The sequence below is a fragment of the Gnatocerus cornutus genome, chromosome 6, assembly GCF_029298725.1.
Source record: "Gnatocerus cornutus isolate USDA-ARS CGAHR chromosome 6, icGnaCorn1.1, whole genome shotgun sequence".
NCBI classification, from domain to species: domain Eukaryota; kingdom Metazoa; phylum Arthropoda; class Insecta; order Coleoptera; family Tenebrionidae; genus Gnatocerus; species Gnatocerus cornutus.
The window spans coordinates 8,172,944-8,199,790 of NC_142238.1; the positions used below are offsets into that span (position 1 = coordinate 8,172,944).

At 35.0% G+C, this 26,847-nt stretch overlaps 3 protein-coding genes across 6 annotated transcripts in view; 1 reads left to right on the top strand and 2 right to left on the bottom strand.

Moving 5' to 3' along the window:
* The first annotated feature begins 171 nt into the window (after positions 1 to 171).
* P5CS (Delta[1]-pyrroline-5-carboxylate synthase) lies at positions 172 to 11,688 on the top strand. Its single transcript, XM_088039456.1, has 7 exons — positions 172 to 459; positions 2,325 to 2,492; positions 4,774 to 4,917; positions 6,042 to 6,699; positions 7,864 to 8,363; positions 10,792 to 11,296; positions 11,344 to 11,688. The coding sequence occupies exons 1-7, from the start codon at positions 298 to 300 to the stop codon at positions 11,604 to 11,606; spliced, it is 2,400 nt and encodes a 799-aa protein (XP_087895582.1). The 5' UTR covers positions 172 to 297; the 3' UTR covers positions 11,607 to 11,688.
* Positions 11,689 to 11,715: 27 nt separating this feature from the next.
* On the bottom strand, positions 11,716 to 13,365 carry Fnta (farnesyl transferase alpha). Its single transcript, XM_088039458.1, has 5 exons — positions 13,102 to 13,365; positions 12,922 to 13,045; positions 12,644 to 12,877; positions 12,391 to 12,591; positions 11,716 to 12,343 (listed from the first exon to the last, which is right to left on the bottom strand). The coding sequence occupies exons 1-5, from the start codon at positions 13,235 to 13,237 to the stop codon at positions 12,043 to 12,045; spliced, it is 996 nt and encodes a 331-aa protein (XP_087895584.1). The 5' UTR covers positions 13,238 to 13,365; the 3' UTR covers positions 11,716 to 12,042.
* Positions 13,366 to 13,441: 76 nt separating this feature from the next.
* Positions 13,442 to 26,847, bottom strand: part of LOC148172611 (A-type potassium channel modulatory protein KCNIP1-like) — a 114,128-nt gene continuing 100,722 nt past the window's right edge. For all 4 annotated transcript variants that reach the window (XM_088039466.1, XM_088039461.1, XM_088039463.1 and 1 more), the window contains 3 exons: positions 22,724 to 22,797; positions 17,700 to 17,912; positions 13,442 to 15,191 (listed from right to left, as the gene is read on the bottom strand). In XM_088039466.1, coding sequence (XP_087895592.1) covers positions 15,081 to 15,191; positions 17,700 to 17,912; positions 22,724 to 22,797 — 398 coding nt within the window. In that variant the 3' untranslated portion in view covers positions 13,442 to 15,080. The remainder of the gene's footprint in view (positions 15,192 to 17,699; positions 17,913 to 22,723; positions 22,798 to 26,847) is intronic.

Consider the following 26,847-nt stretch of genomic DNA (forward strand, 5'->3'; position numbering starts at 1 on the left):
ATTTAATCATCCAGGTGGAGTTTACACTCTCACCATGAAATCAGTTAATCTATTATTAATCCAAAACGAGGCACTTCATATAGTTAAACATGATATAAATCCTGATAAACTTATTTGTGTACACAAACATCCAAGCCGTCATCACGTGTATCATTATCGACGAGCATAGTCCGAAATGTATCTCCAATCATCAGGGTTATCCTAATCAGCGGATTCCCTTCGACTTGGTGGAGCAAGAAAAGTTAAAATCAGTTGTCGGGTTGAATTCGCGCAAACCAAATCGAAAACCACACCAAAATGTTCAGTGCCCAGTTGGTTCGAAACGGACGCATTTTAGCGTTCAATGGCACAGGTTTCTTCAAAGTTCCCGGACAGATTGTGGCGATTCGTCCCGACGCTTTAACACCTGCCAGAACCGCATCCACGACACCTGGATTGTGGCTACCTAAACTCACACAGGTATTACAATTTCTTTAAAAAACATTAGTTGCTCCGGGCTATTTTCAAAGGGTGTTTTGGTCTCAAAACCGCGTCAATTAATATCAACTGTACTTTGACAGACATTTTTCTTCAATTCTGAAAATAGAATCAGTCGTTTTGTAAATATTTTGATGAATTTGTTGCTCGGATTTATCACAATTATGACAATGACAAAAAATATTTGAACTTTAACCTCCATTTTTTACCATGCAAATGAGATTATGTCCGCGTGTAAATATTACTTAACGGGGATAAGGTTCAGCTTTGGTGTTGTTGTACCTATTATTATCTCCTAAAACTTTATCGATTTAGCAATTACTCTTATCAATAGTGTAATTAATGATGATTATTATCTTGCACAACGGAATATTTCCCATCAATATCTATCAAAAATAAACGATCATGCGTGAGATATTTGATTTTTGAGTGTGTTCACTAGTCTGGCACTGATCAGAGTTCGCAAACTTATGATGCTTGTAATTAGAAATATCGGAAATAATTTATAACCGTCATAAAAATCGATATTATAGATACTTAATACCATGTCAGTCGATGAACAAATTTAGGTGTTCAGGTTTCTAGGTGCTAACAAAAATTAACCTACTATTCTAAAATGAAACTTTCGCAAATTTTGTTTAACATATTTCCAAACCAAAAAAAAATGGAATTTAGAAAGAAGATGTTTATTAAAAGATGACTGTTCAGCGTTTTACAATAAAGTTTCTCATTTATTTAAGTGCTTTCTTAAAAATTTTATTCTGTTATTGAAAGACATTCAATTCAACTACTCTTTATTATTTTTATTAGGTACTAAAAAAAACTGAGAGATTTTTTACAATATAATATTAGTTACTTGTAAAAAAATTCTCTTTGAGAAACAACAAAACAACAAGTTTGTTACGATATGACTGAACCATAACGAACAGGACAAAAATAACTCTTTTTTATAGACTTTCGCTCCATTTTGTCTCTGCTACTATAAATTAATGTAAAATTATAGTCGATATTGGGAATTTAAGATAGCAATTTGTGGCTCATAAACTGAACTTGTTTTTACCGGTTTTTTATTTATTGTCTAAGCAGTTACAAACTAGTTTAAAACCTAGACTTCAATTTTTTTCTTTAGAAGTTAATTTGACCTGTTAAGGACAGCTCCAGCTCTAAGGCCACTAAGAACAAATATTATTTTAGTTGTGGAGAATTTGTATTGGTTTGTTCTTTAGGAAATACGATAACTATAGTCAATGTACCCATTTGAAATGAGTTCATGGTTAATCTTACAAACCGTCAATGACGGCTACAATCAGTCATAACTAGCTTTCGAAATTTCAAAGTTCAAAACTACCCTCAAGGTATAAGAATGATAAGATGATAAGAATCAATAGTAAAGTGCTCGTTTGATAACATTTAGTAATTTTGTGTTTGAAAGCCAAAATATGAGGTATAATCAAGATTTATTTAATTTTCATTATTAATAAAAATGACGACCAATTCAACTGAATGGACCTATAAATAATGTCAAGGAAATAAATTTTGATAAGAGGGTCAAGCGGCGGCGTTATCGCAAAACAAAGCAACGTGTCTACTATTTTTGGCGATACATGGGTGTACAAACACGTGGATTCGTCTGACATTTCACAAAACTAAAATCAATACCCCAAACTCTAATGACGATATGAGTGTATCACAATGCAATGCATGGACACGTGAAACATTTTCCATTTCCTGTGCTCCATTTCATATGAATTTATCATGATGTAAAGTGAGAATCGCACCAAGATGCAATTTTTGTTAATGCAGTTTTCATGTGCTTGCATTTCACTGTGATTATTTTCCATTCGCAGGCAAATTACGAAAAAAGAGTTTTACAAGAAAGAAAGCAGACGACATTCACAGACAGAAGCCAACTGAAATACGCCCGAAGGTTGGTAGTGAAATTGGGAAGTGCAGTCATCACTCGAGAGGATGAACATGGATTAGCTTTGGGACGTCTCGCTTCAATTGTAGAACAGGTAAGAGAATATTTATTACGAATGAGTGCGTTTTAAAGTTCTGTTCTGTAATGTAATGGCTACGTCTCCGAAACACGAAAATAGGTTCCAGCTTGTGGTGGAATGGCTGATTCAACAGTTTTTAGGCTCACGCTCGCAGACGTGATCCATTTTTTAATATAAAATTGGAAATACAACACTGTTATCTAAAATTAAATTCAATCATTTTTATAAATCGCTCAAATTAAAAAGGGCGGAAATCTGTCGGTCTATGAATATTCAGTGGGATGGGAAAGCTTAAAAATTAATTTCATGTCAAATTTGCCACCACCAAATGAAATTGTTTTGATATAACATGTAAATCCTTTAAAGGAACGTTTTTATTGTAATCCGGTTTACTGAATGTTCCCGGCCGATAATTTTAATTCTAATCTATGAAAATCCATTTAATTAATAATGTTCAACAGTCAATCAAATATTTGAGCACAATTAAATTACTAACAGAATTTTTGCGTCATTGTTCAAAGAATTGGAAATTTGGATGCATTTCCGCTCCAAACTCGTGTACCCAATAATTTAAAAATTTACTTTTAGTCGTTGCAGATACCAAGACAAAAATAACAATGAAATCAAAGCTATTTACCGTTTACGTGACAAGAAAGAAGCTTAACAATCGCAACTTTATTAACTTGTCAAAAATTCGAGCGATTCTCCGTAAATCCAGTTTTACAGCTTTAGCGCTTTCATCGATGTTTACCAAATCTGAATTAAGACGTTATCTTGTATTGAAAACTGAAATATTAGTGGGCGGCTTCCTCAGAAAGATTAATGACTTAAGAAAGTGCAAAACGTCATCTTTGCGAAAACTTTCTATAATTTATTACTTCAACAAAAAATTCCACTGAGCGCTTATTAACAGTCACTTCAAAAATCAACACTAAAATGAAATTAAACAAAAGCTTAAAATTATAATGGCTGTCGAAAATGTATCATTTATGTTTTCATAACTATTTCATTTTGCTTTCATTAACATATTTGCTTTGTTAGTTATAAACAATGAATAATAAGCATTGTTTGTTGTGAAAACTATTTTTTACTTATAGATTTTAAGGAATAGTAAAGACCCACGCAGAGTGGTTTTATTTTCATTCTTTGAAAAAAAATGTGCGCTTTCATCCTTCACACGTAAATACAAAAAATGTCTAGTATTAACAAAATGAGGCACATTTTTTACGAGCGCCTCGCCTTATCTAAGCGAACGAATGAGCAAAATATTTTCGACACCACACTGCAATGTTTTTGAGCATTAACCGTTTCCGATAAAGCCACGACACGTGTGATTTTTGTGTCGATGAACACGTGTTCCTTTTTTTACTCTGATAAGATATGAATATTTACAAATAAACGCGACGTTTCAAAGTCTAGACTGTTCCAAGTACAAACTTTTTAAATCGAACAAAACGGAATTACAATAATTAATCATTCAAGCGAGAATCTGTCATGTGTGGGAAAGTTTTCCATGTCACAGTTTTTATGAGGATCCCCCAATGTAAATTTTTTGAAGCTGAGCCAAGATCGTTGGCGTTAAAGTCAAAGAGTTTAATGAAAATTCTGGATGAGTGAATACTAAAAAATTCGTGTCGCTTAATTCTAATTACGAATACCTTATTGATTGTTTCCGCTTTGCTTACGTTGAATTGGAAATTTTAAAAATTAGACTCGAATTCTTTTAAATGTGAAGAAATGCGTGAGGGAGTATTTCATTTCGGCTCGTTCTTTGGTAAATGTTACATTAATTAAATATCTTGTTTGGTTCAAATTGAGACTTTTTCTCTTTAATGTGGGATTTTCACGAAAACACTGGCTTTGACAAAAGAACTTACTACTGAGATCTACATTTAAAATGAAACCGTGTAGTTTTATAAAGTTACAAAGGGACTGCGAACGCGATGACCTGAAATAAAGCTCTGTTGAAATCTCCCAACCCGAGCTTTAAATTGCAATTGTTGTAAAAGTTATAAAATTATGTGGTAGACTTGACGCCACTGGAAGTCTTTAATTATATTAAAAAAGAGAGTTGTAATTAACAAAAAAAAAGACACTAGCTTCGTATTTCATTGAGAAACTTTGCTGTCACCGAAAATGCGGTAGATAAGAGGAAAAATCAACTTGTTATAACACTCCGTTAATGACACGGATATCATATAATATAGCGGCTTTTCACTTCGCCTGAAAAAGCTTGAGAGAGCCTATTCGTTTTATAATTGAGACGTCACATTCAGTCCGAGCTCTTTTATTGCAGGTTGCAGAATGTCAGAATGAAGGCAGAGAGTGCGTTATGGTGACAAGTGGAGCTGTGGCCTTCGGAAAGCAAAAATTGACCCAGGAATTGCTCATGTCTTTGTCCATGAGAGAAACCTTATCACCCACGGATCATACGAGAGAGGTGAGAGTAATCAAATTCATTTCCAACCCGACGGATGTCCTTTAACTACCCTCGAGGATACGACTATCGATTGGAAAGCACGTGTTTCTTTCTCCCTTTTTGTGGGGGATTTTTATTGTTCCCTGGAATTGTTTTACAATAGCTCCGCGAGGATTTCCCTGGGAAAAAAATTGGATTGTTCTACTATAGCCGACAATTCACGGCCTCTGTCCTTTGTGAGGGTCGTTTCGTGTCGGTATTCCGGATATTATCAAGATCCAACCTGTAGAATACTAAAAAAGCATGTCAGAATTTAAAATTATTGATGCCATTAAGCGATTTTGGGTGTTAGCATCCCTCTATTGTCTGAAAAAATTAATCAAATTCAGGCCTTTTGTCCTTTGCTCGCTATTCAGCTCCACGATTATTTTGATCTTTGGATGGGAGACCAATTCGAAGTATCCTTAAATTGAGTAGTAAAATTCAACCAATGACCCATTTAATCTATTGCCGACGTGCCAAACTTCTCGACAATTTACATTTGTTTCACTGCAGTTGCTAAAATAGACAAACTTTATGGCCGCTGAACAGAATTTTGTTAACTAATAAAATTAAACTGTTTTAGTTACAAGCACACTCCCGAAATTGAAGTGCTTAAGCATTGCGACTAAAACAGCTAGTTTTTTTTCGTTCTGTACACTACTTTAATATTTATTACCAGAAGAGAGAATTTTATTTAACATCCTCAGTCGGTTTCTTTCCATTACCTAAGTGGATATTTCCTAATCTAAACAAAAAATGTATTTCTCTTACATTTCTTGTGAAGCTCTAATTAAACAGACCTTGTTCTAATTAATTGTCTCTGTTTACACAGTTTTTATTTATCAGTCGTATTTACATATTCTGGTAATATGTTTATTTTATTCGATTGGTTCAGTCTCTTGTCTCCCAATTCAACAAAATTTGTATTATTTTCGTTCAGGAAATGGGGCTTTCGGGACTCCAGCTCCCTGTATCAAGCTGCTCTAAAAAAAAGTAAAAGCCCATTCACATGTAATTTCCCTACTCACACGTTTTTGCCACATTAAACCCACGTGTTCGGTGCTTAGTTTAGCTAAATTTACTCAATTAACTCTCACTTTCAGGACGCTGGAGCATTACTGGAACCTCGTGCCGCCGCCGCCGTTGGCCAATCTGGCCTGATGTCTCTTTATGACGCTATGTTTGCTCAATACGGTGTAAAAATCGCCCAAGTATTAGTAACGAAAGCGGACTTCTACAACGAGGAGACGCGTAAGAATCTCTTCAGCACCTTGTCAGAATTGATCAGCCTCAACATCGTCCCGATTATAAATACCAACGATGCGGTTTCACCGCCCCCGCAGGTCGATGAACCCATTGGAGGTAAACCAGGCAAAAAGGGGATCAGTCTGAAGGATAATGACAGTTTGGCGGCTATGCTCGCCGCGGAAGTACAGTCCGACTTGCTGATTCTCATGTCGGATGTTGATGGAATTTACAACAAACCACCATGGGAAGAAGGTGCGAGGTTCCTTCATACTTTCACGTCGGATTTAAGACATACCATCGAATTCGGACAGAAGTCTAAAGTGGGAACAGGTGGAATGGACTCGAAAGTGAATGCGGCTACGTGGGCGTTAGATAGGGGAGTCTCCGTGGTTATTTGCAACGGAATGCAGGAAAAGGCCATCAAGACTATTTTGTCGGGAAGGAAAGTGGGCACTTTCTTTACGGATTCGAGTGTTGGAGGCTCCGTGCCGACAGAAGTCATCGCGGAGAATGGTGAGATATTATAAGTCTTTTTAAGACTATCAATATTACTCTTGAAACATCGAACGAGTCTTCTCCAACGCGGCAAAAAATACACACTTTTTCTAGTCGACGGATTTCGCTCTGAAATTCTCTTCCTTATCACGGAGCTAACTCTAGGAGTAAAAATTGCGTTAAATTATATCTCGAGCCAAGAAACACTAAAACGGTTCATTGAATTTGTTCTGTGTGGTTTGGTGGGCTGTTATAAGTTTAACATGGAAGCTAGAAAATAAAGTGAGCAATCTTTTGAAACAAGAGGTTTAGTGGGATTAGTATTAAAGCTTGATTAAATTACGAAATTTTTTGGGGTTTATACACTGACATCATTTGGAGCGTTTGAGCTTTATAATTAATGAGCAAGTGGAGAAATTAAACCCGCCTCATGCTAGTATAAATGTTCGTTGTTTTGTAGGTTATTTTTCTACTTGCTAATTAATGAGTTCGCACTTTTTTAATAAAAGTGCGCCCACTTTTGAAAAGAAAACTGGCTTTTAGTTTCAGTTACGAACCTCATTAAATTAAAGAAAGGTGACAGAGTCAAGTTTTAATTAACTAAGATAAAAATAAACGTGGACAAGGTAATAAATAAAGTACACGACATTGTTATGAAATTACGATTTCTATTTATTCGCAATTTGATCAATATTCTTGCATTGCTAAGGTAGTTTTTCAATCTTCTAAAACCATTACTTCGAAAGAGGGGAATGCAAGAAATAAAATTTTCAAATGAAGTGAATGTAGATCCATTTATGAAAATTGAAAAGCCATTAGCTGATCAACTGATCGTAAAAGGTGAACGTGCATCTGAACCAATTTTTAGTCGAGAAAATTTCCAGTTTCTTTTTTTAAATTTCCAGGATATTAGATTTTGTTGTCAATATAGGTACTTATTTTCTATTTATACATGTAGCTAATTTCACAAAATTAAAATTTACAAATTTAATAAAACATATTACGAATTTTTCTGCTTGAAGATTTTGATTTTCCTTCCATGTGTTTCGGCTCAACTGATCAAAACATTTTGTTGATTGTTAAAATCTAGCATCGAAATTCAATTCTTTTTCCAGCTGACAAATAAGCAACACAAACATTTTTTCCTAAATCCCCAATATTTATTTTGCTTGCTCATTTCAGCCCGAGTTGGGGGTAGACTGCTCCAGACTTTAACTGCCGAACAGAGGGCGTCGTGTGTACACACTCTGGCAGATCTCCTAGTATCGAAGCAATCGGAAATCCTTGACGCCAACGCGAAAGATTTATCAGAAGCGACGAAATCCGGCTTAGCGAAACCACTCCTCTCCCGTCTTTCACTTACCCCTGCAAAGCTTCGCAATCTAGCGGTGGGGTTGAAACAAATCGCCGATTCCAGCCACAACAACGTCGGTAGAGTTCTGCGAAGGACCAAATTAGCAGATGGATTAGATTTGACTCAGATCACTGTTCCAATTGGAGTTCTATTGGTCATCTTTGAATCCAGACCGGATTCATTACCGCAGGTGGCGGCGTTAGCCATTGCTTCCGGCAACGGATTATTGTTGAAAGGAGGCAAGGAGGCTGCACATAGCAACAGAGCTCTTATGGATCTTGTCAAGGAAGCGCTCGGTACGATAGGAGCCACCAATGCAATTTCTCTGGTGAGTTTATTACGAGGTGTTTTAAAAATTAGCCAATTTTCTGTTACCTGAGGGTATTACGTGACTGTATTTATCGCCCCGGTGGTTCTGAAGCTCATTTTTACTAAATTACTGCGGTGGAGTGCAGCATGTCCGATGCAGGGAGAGGCAATTAATAATCCCAACACGGAGGGCTGGCGCAATTCGATTTTCGGTGTGACGGGAACTAAAGCGAAAAACTATCAATAAAATACATGAATGGCACTAAAGTCTCCAATTTTAACACCATGCTCGGGTCGTTTCAGATTTAGCTCCAATTTAAATCGTCGAAATGATTTAATAATGTTTTATTACTTACATAAAAACACGTTTAATGTCCGAAACGGTTCGGAATTTTATACAAAAAATACAACACTTTTAATCAAAATGCAAAAAGACGTTAACAAAAAAATATGTTATTCCATCTGAAAATCTTTCTCCACAACAAAATTTAGTTTAAGAGTCCAGTTGTATTTTTAGCTCCAGTACAAAGTCTCACAACACTGCCAAAGGCTATTTATTAATTTTCTTGTTCCTTTGAAATTCTCTATATCAAAGTTCTCGAAAAATGACGATAAAAACTGAGAAAAATAACAGCCCTTCTTTAATATTCTAGCTACGAGCCGTAGTAAAGATGAGTTGAAATGCAATAAAACGTGATATTAAGGTCTAAATATAGAATTTTGACCGGGCGCATCCACCATTTTAAATAATTTTGAAATAAAAAAGACCACGTTAACTAAAGAAAAATATTCATGTAATTTTGTTTCAATTTAGCCAGTATACTGTGTTATTGAAATGACTAAACATTTGCACAATAGAACTCAACATTTACAAGTGTTTTCAGTACAAAAATTACACCAAATTTTTCATTTTTAAGTGAGTTTTAACACTGATGGCATAAGCACGAATTGTAAATAAAACACTAATAGCTCACTGATAACATAACTTTTTTGTTTTTCCGTTGAAAGCGCAAATGCAGCCACTGAGCAATTACATTTTTTGTACTAATGTCAATAATACCCAGTATTTTACACTGATTGTATTTTTGATAACAGTAACTTTTAAGTGCACGAATTCTCATATTTCATGCTCCAAAACTTTGCCTATTTATCGTGTGGTCAGCTTTCTAAATCCGCCGTTAAAATCATAGTTATATTTTGAGGTAAACAATGTATAATTCTCATTCGTTTCAAACGATTCAGACTATTGCATACCCATTTGAATTTTCCTGGCAACTCGTTTTGAATCGACAATTGCAAATACGTTATTGGCGAAAACAGAAATTCGAGATTTCAAACTTTGAAACGAAGTTATCGCAGATGCATTTATGAAATCGAAAAGCCATTAGCCGATCTCCAGATAGTAAAAGCCGCAAGTGCATATAAAACCGGTGAGATTAAATCTGAGTAGATTTCCCTATTTTTCCATTAGCACGGAAGCCAGAGTATGAATTTTAAGAGGTAGATTTTTTGCTGTAAATGAAATTCAAATATGTAGAAAAACCAAAAAGTTTTGGTTAGATTTAATCCAACATTCCGCTTGGAAAAGTTGCTGTCACTCCCTTTTTTGCTCCCTGTAGAGGTATTGAATCCTTCGCTATTTTTCATTTCATCTACAAAAAATATTGCCTGCACAAGCAGTGAATTTATCGGCAGACTTTATAAAAATAATTTATAACGTGTCATAACAGTAGCTATGCTTTTTAATAGAAATTTGTTTACCAATGCGGTTGTTTCAGGGTGAGATATTGATTGCTGATGTATAATTTATGTTTCTCTACTTTTGCTTCACTGAAACGTTGTTGCTAGCAACAGACACTGTAACACAATTTAGCGGCGACATTAATTTACTTAAACTTGGGAAAAAAAGTTAATTCGTAGTTTATATTGAACCATTATAAACTTTATCGGCCATCACTCCGCGGATGGTTAGGTCATATCTATGATATAATGATGAAATGCAAGTTTTTAGTTACTAGGCACTATACTGTTGGCCAAAATGTAACAAATTCGTGCTGCATCAGCTTTACAATTCTGGAGATGCCGATAGTCATTTTGAGGCCTTTAAATATATTTACTTCCTTGCCCTTTTTCCTATAACAGCCCGCTGACGTAGATCTCTTGCCAATTTTTATGACCCCTTCTCAATTTTACATCAAGGTCCAATCTATAAAACCGTACCCTCACAAAAATAAGAATCTTCGTCACTTTGACACTTCGAGAGGCAGAGAAAAAGCGGAATTAAAGCGAACGGAACACGTTCGGCCCATGAGAATAAGTGGAATTGTCTGATTTAAAAGTATTCCTTTGAGCACCAACTTTGACCCTTCTCTCAGTGTTACACAACACGTAACTCTTTTCAACTAAACTCCTACACCTGAAAAGAAATTTTCATAATTTACTTTCAGGTATCCACACGCGAAGAAATCAGCGATTTGTTATCCATGGAACAACATATCGACTTGATTATTCCTCGCGGTTCAAGCGAATTAGTTCGCAGCATACAAGCCCAAAGTCAGCATATTCCTGTGATGGGTCATGCAGAAGGAATATGTCACGTATATGTTGATAAAGATGCTGATTTAAATAAAGCTTTGAAGATCATTAGAGATTCAAAATGTGATTATCCTGCTGCTTGCAACGCCATGGAGACCCTTCTGATTCATGAAGACCTCATGCAAGGAGAGTTCTTTTCCGACATCTGCAACATGCTGAAGAATGAAAATGTTAAGATCAACTCTGGACCTGTCTTAAACAAGATCCTGACTTTCGGACCACCACCTGCCAAGACGATGAAACACGAATATGGTGCTTTGGAGTGCTGCATTGAAGTTGTGAAGAGTCTGGACGAGGCCATCAATCATATCCACACTTACGGAAGTGGACACACTGAAGTTATTGTCACCGAAAATTGTAAGTTTTTATTTGGTTTTTCTGATAAATTTCATTTTTGTTTGTAGCTGATAGCGCTAGAAACTTCCAGAAGAAAGTGGACAGCGCCTGTGTCTTCCACAACGCTAGCTCAAGATTCGCCGATGGTTTCCGCTTTGGTCTTGGTGCTGAAGTTGGTATCAGTACTGCCCGAATCCACGCCCGTGGTCCTGTAGGCGTTGAAGGTCTTCTTACCACCAAATGGGTACTCTCTGGATCCGGTCACGCCGCTGCTGATTTCGCTGAAGGAGGCAGTTGCCAATGGCTCCATGAGACCCAACCAATCAATTAATTTGTTAGATTGTTACAAGCTTTACTTTTAATTTAATTCGTGTTTTCGTGTACATTTTGTAAATACAAACCTGTTATTGTTAGCGTGTAAGTTTTTATTTAAATAAATGTTGACAAAAAATACAAACTCCTTTATTGGCTACATGTTATAAATGTTGGAAAATGTATATAAAGGAAAATATCGCAGTGCTTCTAGACTGACGTACACCTAGGTATTACATGCATAAAAGTAAGTAAAAAATCCATGAATGGAGACCGTTTTTCATGTCAACATTAAATTCCCACCTAAATTCTCTGACATTTTTACGACATAAATGAGACACGTTGGCAGTTGTAGCCTGAATTGAATTATGAATGTGATACCATCCAAGAAACTACTCTTAATCTAAACAAATATAAGTAAATCACAGAAACAAGATGGCTTTTGGTAGTGACATTTACTGTTCAGCCTCAACCTGGGAATCTCCTATTTTAACATTCTTTTCAACTGATTCTGCCATGTACTGCCAGTATTTTGCTCTAATTGTATCGTACTTCTCAGCCAGCTCTTTACATAAAGCTTTAGCTCTGTCAACACTGTACAGTGAATCTGGATTTCCCTGTGAAACTTGCTCTGAACACATGTCTACAATCAGTGCTAGGAGAAATGGGGATCTATTTCCTGAGTTGTACAGTTCTTCACAAAAAGTTGTCACTTTTTTATTGTGGCTAAGTCCACTTTTATCATGAAGGAGGACCCTACAAAAACAAAATTAATTTTTCATTGACGAAAATTGGAATTTTACCCTCTCAAATAGTTCCAAGCACTTTCATTTTCAGTCACTACTTTAATACTGGATAAAGTAAAATCAATCTCCCTCTCCAGAACATCTTCAGTGAACCCTGTGGTACCCATGACGACAAAATATCGCTGATTCCACGCAGAATTGTTACGTATATCGTCAGAAATCAAACTATCAATATATTCCAGTTCCCCCTCATATAATCTAGGAATTACAATTACAATTACAAAAAAAAATGAAACCAGTGACAACTCACTTAAAAGTTTTGATTATCCACTGGCGGTACTGCCAAGCGTGATAGTTTTTAGCATCTTTGCTCAAAACAGCCTCTGTCAAATACTTTTCTTTTGCAGGATCCTGCAACCACTCAACTATAACCCTGCGATGGTGCCATACCTGATAATTCTTGGGCTGACTATACACGATAATTTTCTCAATAAAGTCCATTTCTTCACTCAAATCCTTATTCAGTGCCTTCAGTATTTCCCGTCTACAATAAAAAATTCGCAAAAATACAACCAACGTTGAACATACCTGTATTGCCAGACTGTGTAATTCGCCGGATTAAGAGCGGCGGCATCTTTAGTTAATTCCAATGCACGTTCCGACTTCTCACCACTACGTAAAACTGCTCGAAAATAATCAAACACATCTTTAACTACAAATTCAGAGGTTAAGAACACAATAATGTGAGGTTACGTACGCTCAACGTACACTGTTCCGTGTAGTCGATGGCTACAATGGGCTGCTCTCCGTCGTCTTGGGGCACCGGGGTAACGTCTTTCCATTCCTTTCGGTCTTTATATAATTGGAATGTAGTTTCACTTTCATCACTGCTACTTTCTGCCATTCTTTTAATAAAATCGGTCCTAACCCTTCTTCTCTAGCCAAAATTTGACGTGATTTGACGGATGTGACGTTTCTAATGTCAATAAGTTGACGCAAGGCAACTAAAGGTGTGGCTACAGGAGCGGTACCGGGAGATTATACAAATACCGGCAATAACTAAAATCACGTGATCATTTGGATGAACACTGAATTTATTAAAGCAATCTCTATTTGTAAAATTTATTACCACCCATGGGATGTAATGTAAACTTAACAAGATAATGTCAAGAATTAGTGGGCAAGAATACATGTAACATTAAAAATCAACACATAACAGAGCTTTGGGGTTTTATATACAATAAATATATGTAACAATGATGCATTGACGTAACACTAATACGACTTTAAATCTATCCTATACAAATATAAATAGTGATTCTAGGTTTAATGCGTGGATCTATTTCGACCATATTTTGGTAACGATATAAGCTGAAAACTAGTGTAATTCTGTACCGTTTAGTGTAACTTTCGTATTTGGCACAGTACTAAGTTCGATACAGTAAAGAATAAAATATACATCTATAATTATATAAGAGAACAATATCGTTATGCTCATCAGTTTGGTACATAGCACCAGAGACGCTCCATTATAAAATAATTATCGTAATAAAAAAGCTAATGTTATATAACTTTCTAACCAAAATATTGTCAATTTTTTGACTAACATGGATCACACATTTAGAATCTAATACATCGAACAGTCTTACATTTATCAACAATAATATCTAAAATTAATATTACATAATGACATATAGATATGTCTAACGAATATGGCTCACTAGTTCTCTAGTAAATTATGATATCTTCGCTTCCTTATCTCTAGTTTCCCAATTACAAAATACCCATTTTGGGAACGATTTAAAAGCTTTATACCCAATTCCACACATCTGTTGGTATCAAAGGGTTAATATAAAAATATCTATGTAAGACTAACAATATAAATTATGACAGAGTCTAACAAAAAGCAATTTGGTGTTACCTGTTATACTAACTGAAGCTTTTGTACATTTTGCTACACATTTCTTATTTATTAACGTACTCGACACTAATCTCTAGTTCTGCAAATAAATAAGAACGACGACTCTCAAACTGACTAACTATTCGTACAGTTTAAGCGATCGATTACAGAAAATTTATTAATATAAGATCAAAATTTAGCATAACGATAAGATTAAACGCGAAAACTGGTGGTACCAAAGTTAATTTACGAACAATGGTTTTGATAGATAGTCTTGCAACATGCTCGTAACATTTAGTAAAAAGAGTTTAATTAGTAACCTAGCTCAGACAAACTAAATTCCCATCATGAAAAAGTTGAGAGTAGAGTTTGTCTGAGATTGGGAGTAAACCGCAGCAGTACCTACTAGTCAATCTTACATCTTTTAGATAATATTTTAACACATGTTTTAAACTATGCTATTCATTTGAAGTTTAATATATTTCATATATTTAAAATATACTTTTATCTACACTTTCTTTATAAAAACTGTAAGAAATTTGGTATAAATATGCAAACTGGCGGTGTACAACGAATCCTGAGTTTATTTCAACAGTGCGAAGCCATTAGACTCAGACTCGGTCTATTATTTTTTTTGCACAAAATCTGCAGATTATATGCTAGCTCTCAGTTCTTGCACATTCGTTCCACACCGTCGCTTGTGCCGTTCATAGATCGTTATGTTAATTTTATCACTGTTTCATTTAAATTATTTTAATTATACGTTGGTCAGTGTTTTGCATGCATTCCTAAAGTCGACATTCGTTCATGTCCAAGATGGAGGTGGACGAACGCCGACGGGTGAACGTCATATCGATGAATCGAAAACAGCCATGGAAGAAGAAATATCTTCATCTTTCCTGCAGCACTCGAGAAATTCATCCAGAGTCACGACGCCGTCCTTGTTCTTGTCCATTTTCTGCAATCGTAAAATTTCATGAGATGGAGGGTTATCGCCAACAGTCGCCTCAAGCACATATCTTAACTATCAGCAGGAGGGTGGACCGTTCATGCTGAATAATTCTACAACGTTCGATTGTTAGAAACTGAATTTTATATAATATATCAAACGATATTATCTTTGTCGGGTGCGAAATGCATTTCAGTTTCTCAAGAGAGGAAGTTTTTTTGAAGCGGTAGCACCGATGGGTTATAAAATGAAGTTTTGTACTTTCTTTTATCAAAAATTGTAAAAATACATCCGACACGACGGCGAGTCCTTAGGGATTGCTTTGTGCGGATCTGTCGGGGGCGGAAAAAACTTTTGTCCTTATGAAATAAATCTTTCACAATACAATAAAATAATACTATGAAAATATGTATATCCACGCTGTCTTTTATTACAAGAGGGTTAGAGATGGCGCGATTGTAATAATTTGTAGCTAAAATCTTAAAGTCCAAGACAGGAAACTTCACTTTCAAGTTAATTTTCCCGTTTTAAACTTGTTGGAAGTCCTTGAGGATTAAAAACAGAGTAGCGAATTTGTGGACACATTTAACGTCTTTTAAGAGCTTCTTTGTCCACTTGAATGATTAAATAGGTAAAGTTGAGCTTATTAGACAACATTAATTTTACTAAAAATTAGTTCTTAATTAAAATTAGTGCAATTTCTTGAAAATTTTAAAAACGACTAAATCTAAATAAAATACAAAGCCGAAAGAAGGTTCACAAGTTTGACGCCAAAACAGTTTCCCAGATTTTTTTTTTAATATTTAGCAAAAGTCGTCGCGCAATATAAGTTAAGTTGTAGGATATTTATTTTATACAGAATTGAAATCCGGACTTAAAATCGTACGACAATAAATAACCGAGTTTTGACCAATTAAAATTTCGAATAATGGATTGAAATTTTTAATGTTCAATTCCTCCGAAACTACATCAGATAGTAAGATACGGTATGAGCTATCGTTTTTCTAGCGCTTTTTTTGCTTATATTTCGTTCTCAAATACCCACAATTGAAAATTTTGGAAAAAAAACCCTCGACGAAAAATTTTAAATTTAGCCAGCTGATAAATCTCGGTCAAAAATTAGTTTCTACAGATTTGGTTTGTTATCAATTCTCTAAATTTCGATAATATTGATTTTTAATCTAAAGAATCGAAATTTGTAACTTTTCAAGACGGTTATCAAAAATATAATTTATTCCCAAACACCAAATTTTGTCAAAAAATGTTGACGCGCATATAACAATGCTATATACCATCATCAGAGCGATAATTAAAAGTTTAAAGTTTAAAAGTTTTTTATGCATTGCGCATTGCGCGTCAGCATTTTTTTGACAAAATTTGATGTTTGGGAATAAATTGTAATTTTGATCATTTTTGTGAACAAGATTTGATCCAACAATTTTTTTTGAAGACTAAAAATGTTTATTTTATTCCCTGCATGCTGATGAACAGCTGTCATAGACTAAGTTGAACATTTACAAAAACAGATATTTTAGATGACTTCTAGCAAATAAAGCAAACTCTATTGCAGAATAAGACAAAAACGTAGAATCACTTACATAACTTACATTTTGCAGACCACTAAATTCCCTAATCTCTGATTTACCAGCAAAGAAAAAACTTATTTTATCCACATTTTCGTACATTACGTAGAAGACACAAAGTGTTTGGAATTTTCGGTGCTAAATTTAAAAGATTAATAAATTTTGAGAACCTGGAGAAAAACATTGTCTGTTTTGAGCAGTCATAAAGTTTCGAGGTAATGATAATTTTAATAATTGTTAGAAATAAAGAAGCTCGTTTCACTATTACACACATAATTTACAATTCTTGTTTAGTATGTCAACTTTTGCAACCAATACCCCAGACACCCTGCATCTCGCAATAAGACAACAAAATGCACTTCCATTTACATCAAAGGGCGAAATTAGTCTGCAATCATTTACATATTAAGTATACATAGGTAAAGCTTTGTCGAAATGTGTTGAACTCTGTTTCTAGTATTCTACAGCTTTAACACGTGGTATTCAAGTTACAAAGACTAATTACAATAAAACTACAAAACAGTCAGGAGTAAGAGAAATGCGTCTTGTGCCAGAATAAAAGGAAACAGAGATCACAAAGAGAGAAAAAGTAATTCGATTCGTGTTGTAAAGGACTTTTCGCTTTGAACTTGTGACATACGTTGTTATAGTGTTATCAGGCTAAACAAAGTTGAACGGACATCCTCGTTTTTAGAGTTTAATCTTGAGATAGATTTTCTTTTTGTTTTGAAATTGCAAGTTGTAAATAGGACGCTTTGAAAAGCAGGCAACCACTAGCTCGTGGTTCATACTTTTGACTCCAGAAGCACAATATATGAAAATTTATACCGAAGCACACATATGCATCGTTAGAATGGAATTTGATGAAAAGTTATGCATTAGGAATTTGAGAACATCTTCGGGATGTTTCTTGCATAAATTTAATTTTCTTTACCTGAAATATCCTATCGACTTTTTCTTTCACCGTGTCTTCATCCACACAAGGCTCTGAAACTTTCCCCATCAAATCATAGACAGCACTAACAATGTCAGTCATCTCTTCACGTGTTATGCATCCATCCCCATTGATGTCGTAGAGTGTGAAGGCCCAACGCAACTTCTCGTCTAAAGAGCCTCTCGACAAAATGGACAAATTCTGAACGAAATCCTGAAACAAGAACCCGGTCAATGTCCTAACGTCTGCAAAGTTCGTAACGAAGTCCTGTCGATTTAGTGCCAAGTTAAATTTTTAAGTGCGCTGTCAATTTCCGCCTCATTTGTCTTGGAAAAAAATTATTTAGCTTGTGGAGATTGCATTATAAATAACTCCTTCAAAATTTGAATTTAAATGAAGAGACGGCGAATTGGAATTGGAATTGGACACGGAGACGCTGGTTTATATCAAGTTTTCTTATTGATTTTTAAAAAGGTCCGGCTTTGTATCAATCGAGAGAATACCCATTTGCATGCAAAGACGCTGGCTTTAATATGCTATAAAAAGTTCTATGAAGTTTTGCTTCAGAGAATATGAATGTACGAATTTGTTTGAAGCTTCAAAGAAAAAGTTGATTACTTTATTAGTCGATACAAAAAGAGTGCCCCAGTTTTGTATCAAGACGGGACTGAAATATGCCAATGGAAAACCACCCAAGCCAAACAATTTTCGGCCTTTCAGTTGACACTATAAAAATATTAGGATAAGCGTGACAAGGACTAGTTTGCTTTTAAAATGAAGTTTGCTGAAAACATTTGCCACGTTGTTCAGGTGTTCGATCGATTCAATCGAGTCAAAGATAAACAAAGTTAGATAAGTCAAACCGACAAGTTTTCTAAATCTGACTTGGATAAATTAGATTTCAGTGAAATATTCTAGTTACTGTGATTGCATCATTTATATGCGAGACCATTGGCGACGTCTTCACCATTTTATTGGCCTATAAAATCCTTCTCTGATAATGTCAACGTAATCAGGCGGTAAACGTGCAGTCTAGTTGTAATAAAAGGCCGTATACTTATCAAATAGAAAGAATTTGGTCGATCTCCTAACATGTTTAGAAGGTTTTTGGGTAGAGCTTCCACTGAAAACTCACCAATTTTGTTTGTGTGGAGCTGACCTTTCGGTAATCTAAATTAGATTTTCCAATTCAGTTAAGTTTTCCTGCACGAGGGCTTTAAAAGAGGTCGTTCTATTTTCATTGTGGTTTTAATTACATTACTATTAATTACTTTTGTTGTTAAACGCCAAGTTGTTCTTTGTGCTATTGTCCACACACTCATCAAAAGTAAATATTGGAAATTCGTTTTTCTTTAGAATTAAATGATTCCAATATTGGATATAAAACACTTAAATTTGACCCAAAAAAATCAGATAATAAAGAATGGGAATCCAAAGCTTGTGAACAATTCGAGCTATTGAACCTCCACTTCCACACGAAATCCTGACAGTGAAAACCAACTCATTTTCACCATTGAACTGCTGGTTCATAAGGGCCAAAATTGTTTTCATTGCTAGTAGCTAAAAAGCCGCTTTTCTATAATAAATATTTGGCTTTGATTTGAAGAGTTTAAATAAATGGGAGATAAATACATTTTCAGGTAAAAATTGTGTTTATTGTTTGGCTCGCTTTGAAGCCGCCGGGAATTTTATCAGTTATTTATTTTGGTACATCCATTATAGTTAATTGTAAAGATTATTCTGCTAAAAAGTGCTATGTTTATCTAGTTCCTTCATTTCCCGTTAAAACGAATTTAGAGTCTCTCTTGAAGAATAAAGAATTTATAAATCTCACTCTGATGGATCCATGCCGTGATGGATGTGCTTATTACCACCATCGTGAATTTCATGTCCACATAAATTTCCACTTTTAGCACCTAAAAATGCAAACACGTTAATAGTCTTTTCTAAATTTAACCGCGTTGTAAGAAGGCATCGAATGGATCAGTGGCCTTATTGTTTACTCGAAACCTCAACATCGGTCGATCACTATGTCTTATCCCATGGACATTGGTGAGCTCACAGGATATTATCCTACAGATAACTACAACGCATATCCATCCATCACGCTGACGCTGGTGGTGCCTCATAGTCCTGACACTCCCTTCTCTATTATCCCACAGGTCGTCACATTCAATGAACCCATTTGCATTGCCCATTAGAAAATGAGAGTGTGATTTAAAATTGTGTGTGATAAGTTGATAACAGCTGGTGGCACCTATCCATGAGCTTTTAATTGAGTTCTTTATACGGCAAACATTCGCGAATTTTATACAGATCGAACATGTTGATAAATTGAGGTTGACGTTAACCGGTGCCGGGAACGTTATATTTTTTAAAAGCTGATTTTTGTTCGTGAAAGGAAAAAGCTGTGGAAATGTTGGGAATGGGCGAACTAAATTGAGAGCTGGGTTGTTATTTTTCGATGTAGCGAGGTTCGTGAGTAAAACAGAAATTTAAATTCGAACAATTCTTTTAACGTAGCCAAACCGAAATGTGTGGAATGCCGTTTTTGGATCACAACGGAGATTTTATTATGATTTCGGTTTCTTAATTTGAGGCCAAATTGTTCCCTTAAGAACGAACGACTGTCGATTTTACAACGGTAACCGAGCAGAATTTCACGTTAGATCGTTTAGAAAAATTGCTCACAATATAAAATAAAGTTCGTTGTGATAAAAAAGCAACAGACGAACCCATTTCCACACGTCTTGTACAAAATAACATGTGTAAAAAATCGTTTATCTCTTGTTTTTCCCAATACAAAAACGATTACGAAGAGCTCGTTTGCTACGTCTTGTAATGGTTCGCGAAACTGAAGTTCTTCAGAATAGATTAAAACAAAAATCCCACTAAGGAGAAGATGTGGGAATAAATTTTCAGTGCACTCAAGTGATTTGAGCATGCAAAAATCCTTTCAGTGTGCAAAAACAAATCGTTCTCTTCCACAGGTAAGATTCCCTTTTGTTTTATGAAACATTGCAACCGATTTTTCCAGCTGCCAGTTCGCAGCACTGAAGGCTTAAGATCGCAGGAACTTAGCAGACAAACATCAACTTCGATAAATCAACAGGAATTACAGTAGTTACAAATTGAGGCGTGCACAAGAAACTCCCGCCATATTGCTGTTTTTTCCGTCGCGAGATGATAAATTAAGAAAAACCTGCAGCGTTCCTTATATTTGCGATAAAATACGTCATCGAAACTCGAGATTTCTGTTTTGTGGTGCTTCGATTTATCGGAAATTCGAACAAAAAAGGTGGAATATGAGTGTGCAAAGCGTGACGCTTCAGCGTCAATTGCGTTTATTTCACAAGAATGGGCTCTACGCCCCATTTTCACTTATTGCGGCAATATGTCACACGGGACATGTGGTCATTATTCAAAAATGTTTTATCATCAACGCGCATGCAGCATGTAAGCGTAAAATTATCTAATCGGAGGGATAATTTTTGTGCAGTGCTGTCCTCTGATAAAATTCTTGTTAGTTTAATGAGAATGATAGGCCACGAATTTATAAAGGACAGATACATCACGCTTAATTTATTTGTTGGACAATCCGTCTTTATGAAACGTTGTTGTCTATGTTGCGCGCTTCCAATTTAATTAAAACTGTTTAATTAATACTGTATAAGCATTGTCATATTGACATTAATTATACAAATGCCTGTAGTCTCTCAATTAGTGTTGGCTCAGCTACTTAAGCTCTTTGACTTTACATATTTTACAAACATGACATGTTGGGATAACTTGGTAATTGCGAAACAAGCCTTGTTTGTCGCAAGTTTTATGAAGAAGGAGGAAGACGACTAATAGGATGTACCTACTTAATAACTAACGTATATAAACTAAAATGTTAGTACCGTACAAATAAAATGAGATTTCTTTCATCTCTCGTATTATTGTTAGACTGTTTTATGTTAACCTTTTTAATATCCGTTGCTTGCTTTACTTTGTAGTGGTCATTTTTTGTATTCGGCACATTTTAAATGCAAATTACTCTTTGAAAACATCCCAGAGCAGTGTTACTTCAGTATGTAAATTATGTGAAAAATCTAATTACAAAGAATAATATAACCACATTTAACTGTATGGCAGCGAATTTCAAATCCTCTTGCAAAAAGGTTCCGACTGAAAGTCAAATTCGTTGCGCAAACTGAGAGATACACTTCGGCGCACCCACCATTTATCCGCATATTTTATTTATTATCTTCTGGAAACCTTATCTATAAATCGTTAATCTGGGTATGTATCTAAAATTAGAACAAAGATACGTTCCTAAATTTACAACGATTGCGTCAGACAAACGCGTTATAAAAATCTCTCCAACATTGCACCCTCATTCGGTTTAATTCCAGAACGTGTATGCAAGTTTGCGTCTAAACACGTCTGGGACTAACCAGAGCACTTGGTTTGAATGCTGCACCTTTTATAGTGCCTTACACTAGATCCAATATCGCTTAAAAGCTCAGGAAATGTAACATGCACAATGGAAATTTAAGTAAACAAAGCTCCTTGCTTGTAAACTCAGCTCCTGTAATGAATTAAAACTGAAATACGGATATGCGTCTCGTTTTCTTAATCGAAGGTAGCCAACATCAAAGATCCACACGCTTAAAAGTTAAACATAATAGAAGCTGATCTTTGGTCCCAAATTGTATATTCTATGTAAACAGATTTGAGAAGTTTGGAACTACACCTTGAATTATACATTGGCATTATTGTGTTTTCTTGCACTCGCGTCTTCTCAGAATGTAAGCTTATTAGGAGGATGAAATTCAAAGGAAGGTGCACCTTCAATTTCGTGTGACTGTTTTAAAGAATAAAAATTTTATCTCCGATACCAATGTGAATATGAAACTTTACGAGGTAGTTAACACCGTACAGCACGTAAAATGTGCACTCTATTCAGGCAGAAACCGAACTTATAACAATCTGACTTAAAATTAAAAATCGAGCACTTACACTAAATTCGCTTACATTACCTCGAAACTAATTAATCCGCTATGATCCTGATCCAGGGTATTGAACACGTAATGAGCATATTGGCTGGTGTTGGCTGGAAAAAATAAAAGCAATTATTGATTGATTAACAAAGCAAATATTTTTATAGTCGTAAGAAAAATAACAGGGATCAATTAAATTGATTAGCCTCGTGCACAAACAGCATAATGGAATCCAGATTAATTAATGAAAGCTTTTGCAAACAATAATTGGTGGGAAAGCTCTCCTTCATTTATTTGGTTAGATGGGTAATGTATACTACGCAGGAATAGAAACGCTTAAATTTTCATTATTTGTGGAAAAGGGTTTTGACATGGATCGTGATAATACTTTATGATTCTGCGATAACTGTCTTTAAATGGGGTATAAATCACTAATGTCACTGATCCGTAGTAAAACTGCTTAAATGTTTCATTTTCAGAACATAATTAAGAATGTTACTGTAATAACTTTGATAATGGTTATTAATCTGGTACCAGATGCCACAAATTTCAAAATTAATTGCAGCCATTTGTGCTGATTACTGCAATCTGGCGACAGAAGCGTGTTTACAACTTCCGCAAATCATCAATTCGGTTGTTTTACATTAGTAGAATTTATTCTCAGTCATTGTTCAATAGGCATGTGCGTGACCCTTTTGTTTTTAAAATTAAAAACTCCATTAAATATTCCAACCTTTTAACATCTGAACAAAAATTTAAATTCTGGTGAATATCGGGTCAGTTTAAAATTACAATCTAATTAAAAACCTTGACTTCGGGATTCCTATTTATATTCATAACGGTCTGTGAGATTGTAAATTATGTACTTTTTTTTAGTACGTTTTACTCGCGTAAAAATAATCTGGGCTAAAAATAGAAAAAAATAGTGTGAAAAACATCATATTTCCACGGAAAAATTGGAGATTACATCGCAGAAATTATGAGCGGTTGAAAATAAACTCCATCTATGTATGAATTTCATTAAAATTTTTATTACTGGAGCTTACGATTTCCTTTTCTGACATGGTAATGAACCTTGGATTTACAAATCTGTTGTGTTTACGTTGAGGGTTTAAAGATACAAATCAAATCTCAGCAAATAATTCTAGAGTTTTTGTAGTATTTAAACTAGATGGATTTGGAAAATCACAGCGTGCATATAAAGTGCATATTTGCGGACTGCGCTAGAATAGGCATAATCCATAATGAAAATGCATAAATACTGCGGCAAATTCCAGGCTGAAATGACGTATAAAAGAAGCTTGAACAAATTCAGCTAACAGACGCATTTATTCTTCGGTGGCTTTGAGAGATATTTCTGCGTCTTCTATCCTCTTTATTACCTTTTCAACCCACACGTCAAAGTCTCCTTAACAAGAACTTATTTCTTATCATTGTAGATCTCCAAGTTAGATAGGACAAACGACAAGGACTACATGTTGCCGACATGTATAATTAAGCACGCAACTGCGTGCTGAACTTGTTGAATTATGTTGGGTGTCTTATCTCGTTTGTACATAATAGCAATAATGAAGTTATTTAATTAAGTGAATTTGTTCAAATATTTGTTCTTTGTTCAATGTAAACCTAAAACCGGTAAACTAACTGAAGCAGAAAATTTTCTCATCCTAAAGCTTCTTACAAGGTTTACACTTTCACGTAGCCACTGGCTATGCAATTTCCACAAGCCAACATTACTAACCTAGTTAAGTAAGGCAAGACGAGGAAATGTTGACAGTAATCATAAACTATGTTGAAAATCAGCAAACTGAGCGAAATCTAAACAAATCTGACTTGATAGAGAAAAATATCAATATTGGGTTACTGATAAAGCCAAAATAACATTAAAATGGAAACAATTTATTTGTCTTGCGATTGCTGGAAATTTTCCAGTTACAGCCTTGGTAATTTCATATTTCAAGCTTATTTTGCTATAAATGGTCTTTATGTGGCGTTGTAATTTCCTCAATTCTAAAAACAAACTATAAAAATCTCGATGGATTTCCATGTTATTGCTTCAATCGATTTGGCACGTTATAAAGTGCCATGTTAGAACTTAAAGTGGGCAACAAAACTAATTTCCTGTCAAACCAAAAACTGATTTCATAGAACAAAGTGTCCATTAAATTAGTTTGAGTGCATTATTCCTCGCTGCTGAACATAAAATAGCCCACCTCCTTTCCATGTCATACGCCTGGAAGCTTTAGATATACGAAGTGTAAACAAACATTGCAAGGTGGGTAATATATTTTCGACCAGAGACAAGTTTCACAGAAAATGTGGAACTTTTAATCAATTTTTAACACGCACAACAATAAACTTCCCCAGCGAATTACTTTTAGAAACTTATAAAATTTTTTGAAGAAAACTAAGCGATCCATCACTTTGTAATGTTTCTTGAAATGTGCTGTAAAAACATGAATTGAGCTAAAAATAGAATATCTTTGACCACAAATCATTTCGCTGCTGCAATTTAAGTCAATTTTCTTCGTTCCCAGAATTCAGTTGTTATAATTCACCAAAGTGGCAATAAGCAATTTTCCATGGGTTCAATATTTACACAACGCTAAAGCTTAAGTGTCTCGTTATTTTCACACTTTGAGTTGTTTCTGAAGTTCGTGTAGCTGCAATTTAAGCTAATGGATTTATTAACTTTGGCTTCAGGTCTTCAGCGACTCGCGAGGCGTGTTATTAAATTGTTTACGTTGTTTTGAAAATAAATGTGCATTCAGAGCATTTTTAAATTTGCGAGACACCCACGCGAGGTTACTGTTGGCGAAAATGGTTTCAGAGCTATTTCAGGAATTCGTCAATAAATAACTTTTTAGACTGGGCTTTCTTCAAAAATAGAAAAAATTTTATTATCCGTTGTAGATTTTTGGTGGATGCGCCGGGTCAAATTAATGTTATTTTTTTATTACAGGAGAATTAAGTTTCTTAGTGTAATAATTTTAAAACGCCTCATAAAGAGATGCTTGAATACTTTTGTCCGCCAGTTACAAAAAATTATAAAAAACATTAGTGAAGTGTAATCCAGCACGCTGCTTTTTGATGAAAGCAATATTTACGTAGGACGAAGCACGTCTTTGTATGTGTTTCATTTCCATTTTCATTTAGCATATTCGTTCGTACCAAAAAAATCGATTGAAAGTTGGTTGAATCCAATTTTCTGCCATCTGGAAAGCGGAATACTCCGTTAAATTCAACTTTCCCGATAGTACATTTAAAATCGGCGGTTTTATTTTAACTTCGGTTCTTCAAACTTTGCGAAAGAAAGCTAAGGCACTTTTATAACGTAAACAATGCGAAACAGACGTAACGAGAAGGTCTTATCTTGATATAAAAGGTCGTTATCTGCAACTGTGTAGCAGAGAAGCGAGACAACAAAGAAGTAAAACAGTTGTAACGATTATCTTACTTTACGATGATGGCTCGGGAATCCTTCAACTGCAGTCTGTGAACATTTATAATGCAGTTTTTATTATCGGTGCATAGTAAAAGATTTTATACTTTGAAATGTAACGAAGCTTGTCAACGATGAATGAAAGTATGGTTTTATAGGCTCACTTTTAGGCAATATTTCCTGGTTGGTAGGTGAAAAAAGATACATCATTTGGGTTTTAAATGACCACTGTGGCTGAAAATACCAAAATAAACGCTTAATAAAAATTTTATTTGTCGATGAATACAGGAGCGGAGTTTATATTCAGTTCGATTATAGACGAAGATTCGCAACAGTGATTTGACTAGTCGATTTGCAAATTCACTGCAGATATGAGTATGGTAATTTTTGCTTCATAATTGAAAATATTCCATCATTGCCTGGAGCTTCAGCGCAATTTCAGAGTTGACAAATCTCATGTTTAATTAATTGAACCTCACTGATGTAAAAAATGTGAATTGTCTTATACCAAGTCCACAAATATATTCATAATTGTGCTTTTTGTGTTCACAAGAGAAATCTTTTTGTCAGCGTTTTTTCACCAAACACACAAATCTCGTTAATAAAGCGAAAATCTACTGATACAGCATTTCAAATAAAACTCTTGAGGGCTAAAATAAATTTTTAATTAATGAAAACATCCAACTATCATTGAAACGTAATCAACGTGTCTGAACACGAA

What these genes read in the sequence shown, in the direction of transcription:
- P5CS (XM_088039456.1), top strand. Translation starts at nt 298, where the DNA reads ATGTTCAGTGCCCAGTTGGTTCGAAACGGACGCATTTTAGCGTTCAAT. An exon ending in GGCTACCTAAACTCACACAG is followed by an intron (nt 460 to 2,324) that starts GTATTACAATTT and finishes TTCCATTCGCAG; the next exon opens with GCAAATTACGAAAAAAGAGT. An exon ending in AGTTATTGTCACCGAAAATT is followed by an intron (nt 11,297 to 11,343) that starts GTAAGTTTTTAT and finishes TTTTGTTTGTAG; the next exon opens with CTGATAGCGCTAGAAACTTC.
- Fnta (XM_088039458.1), bottom strand. Translation starts at nt 13,237, where the DNA reads ATGGCAGAAAGTAGCAGTGATGAAAGTGAAACTACATTCCAATTATAT. An exon ending in CATCGACTACACGGAACAGT is followed by an intron (nt 13,046 to 13,101) that starts GTACGTTGAGCG and finishes CTGAATTTGTAG; the next exon opens with TTAAAGATGTGTTTGATTAT. An exon ending in GCTTGGAACTATTTGAGAGG is followed by an intron (nt 12,344 to 12,390) that starts GTAAAATTCCAA and finishes TTGTTTTTGTAG; the next exon opens with GGTCCTCCTTCATGATAAAA.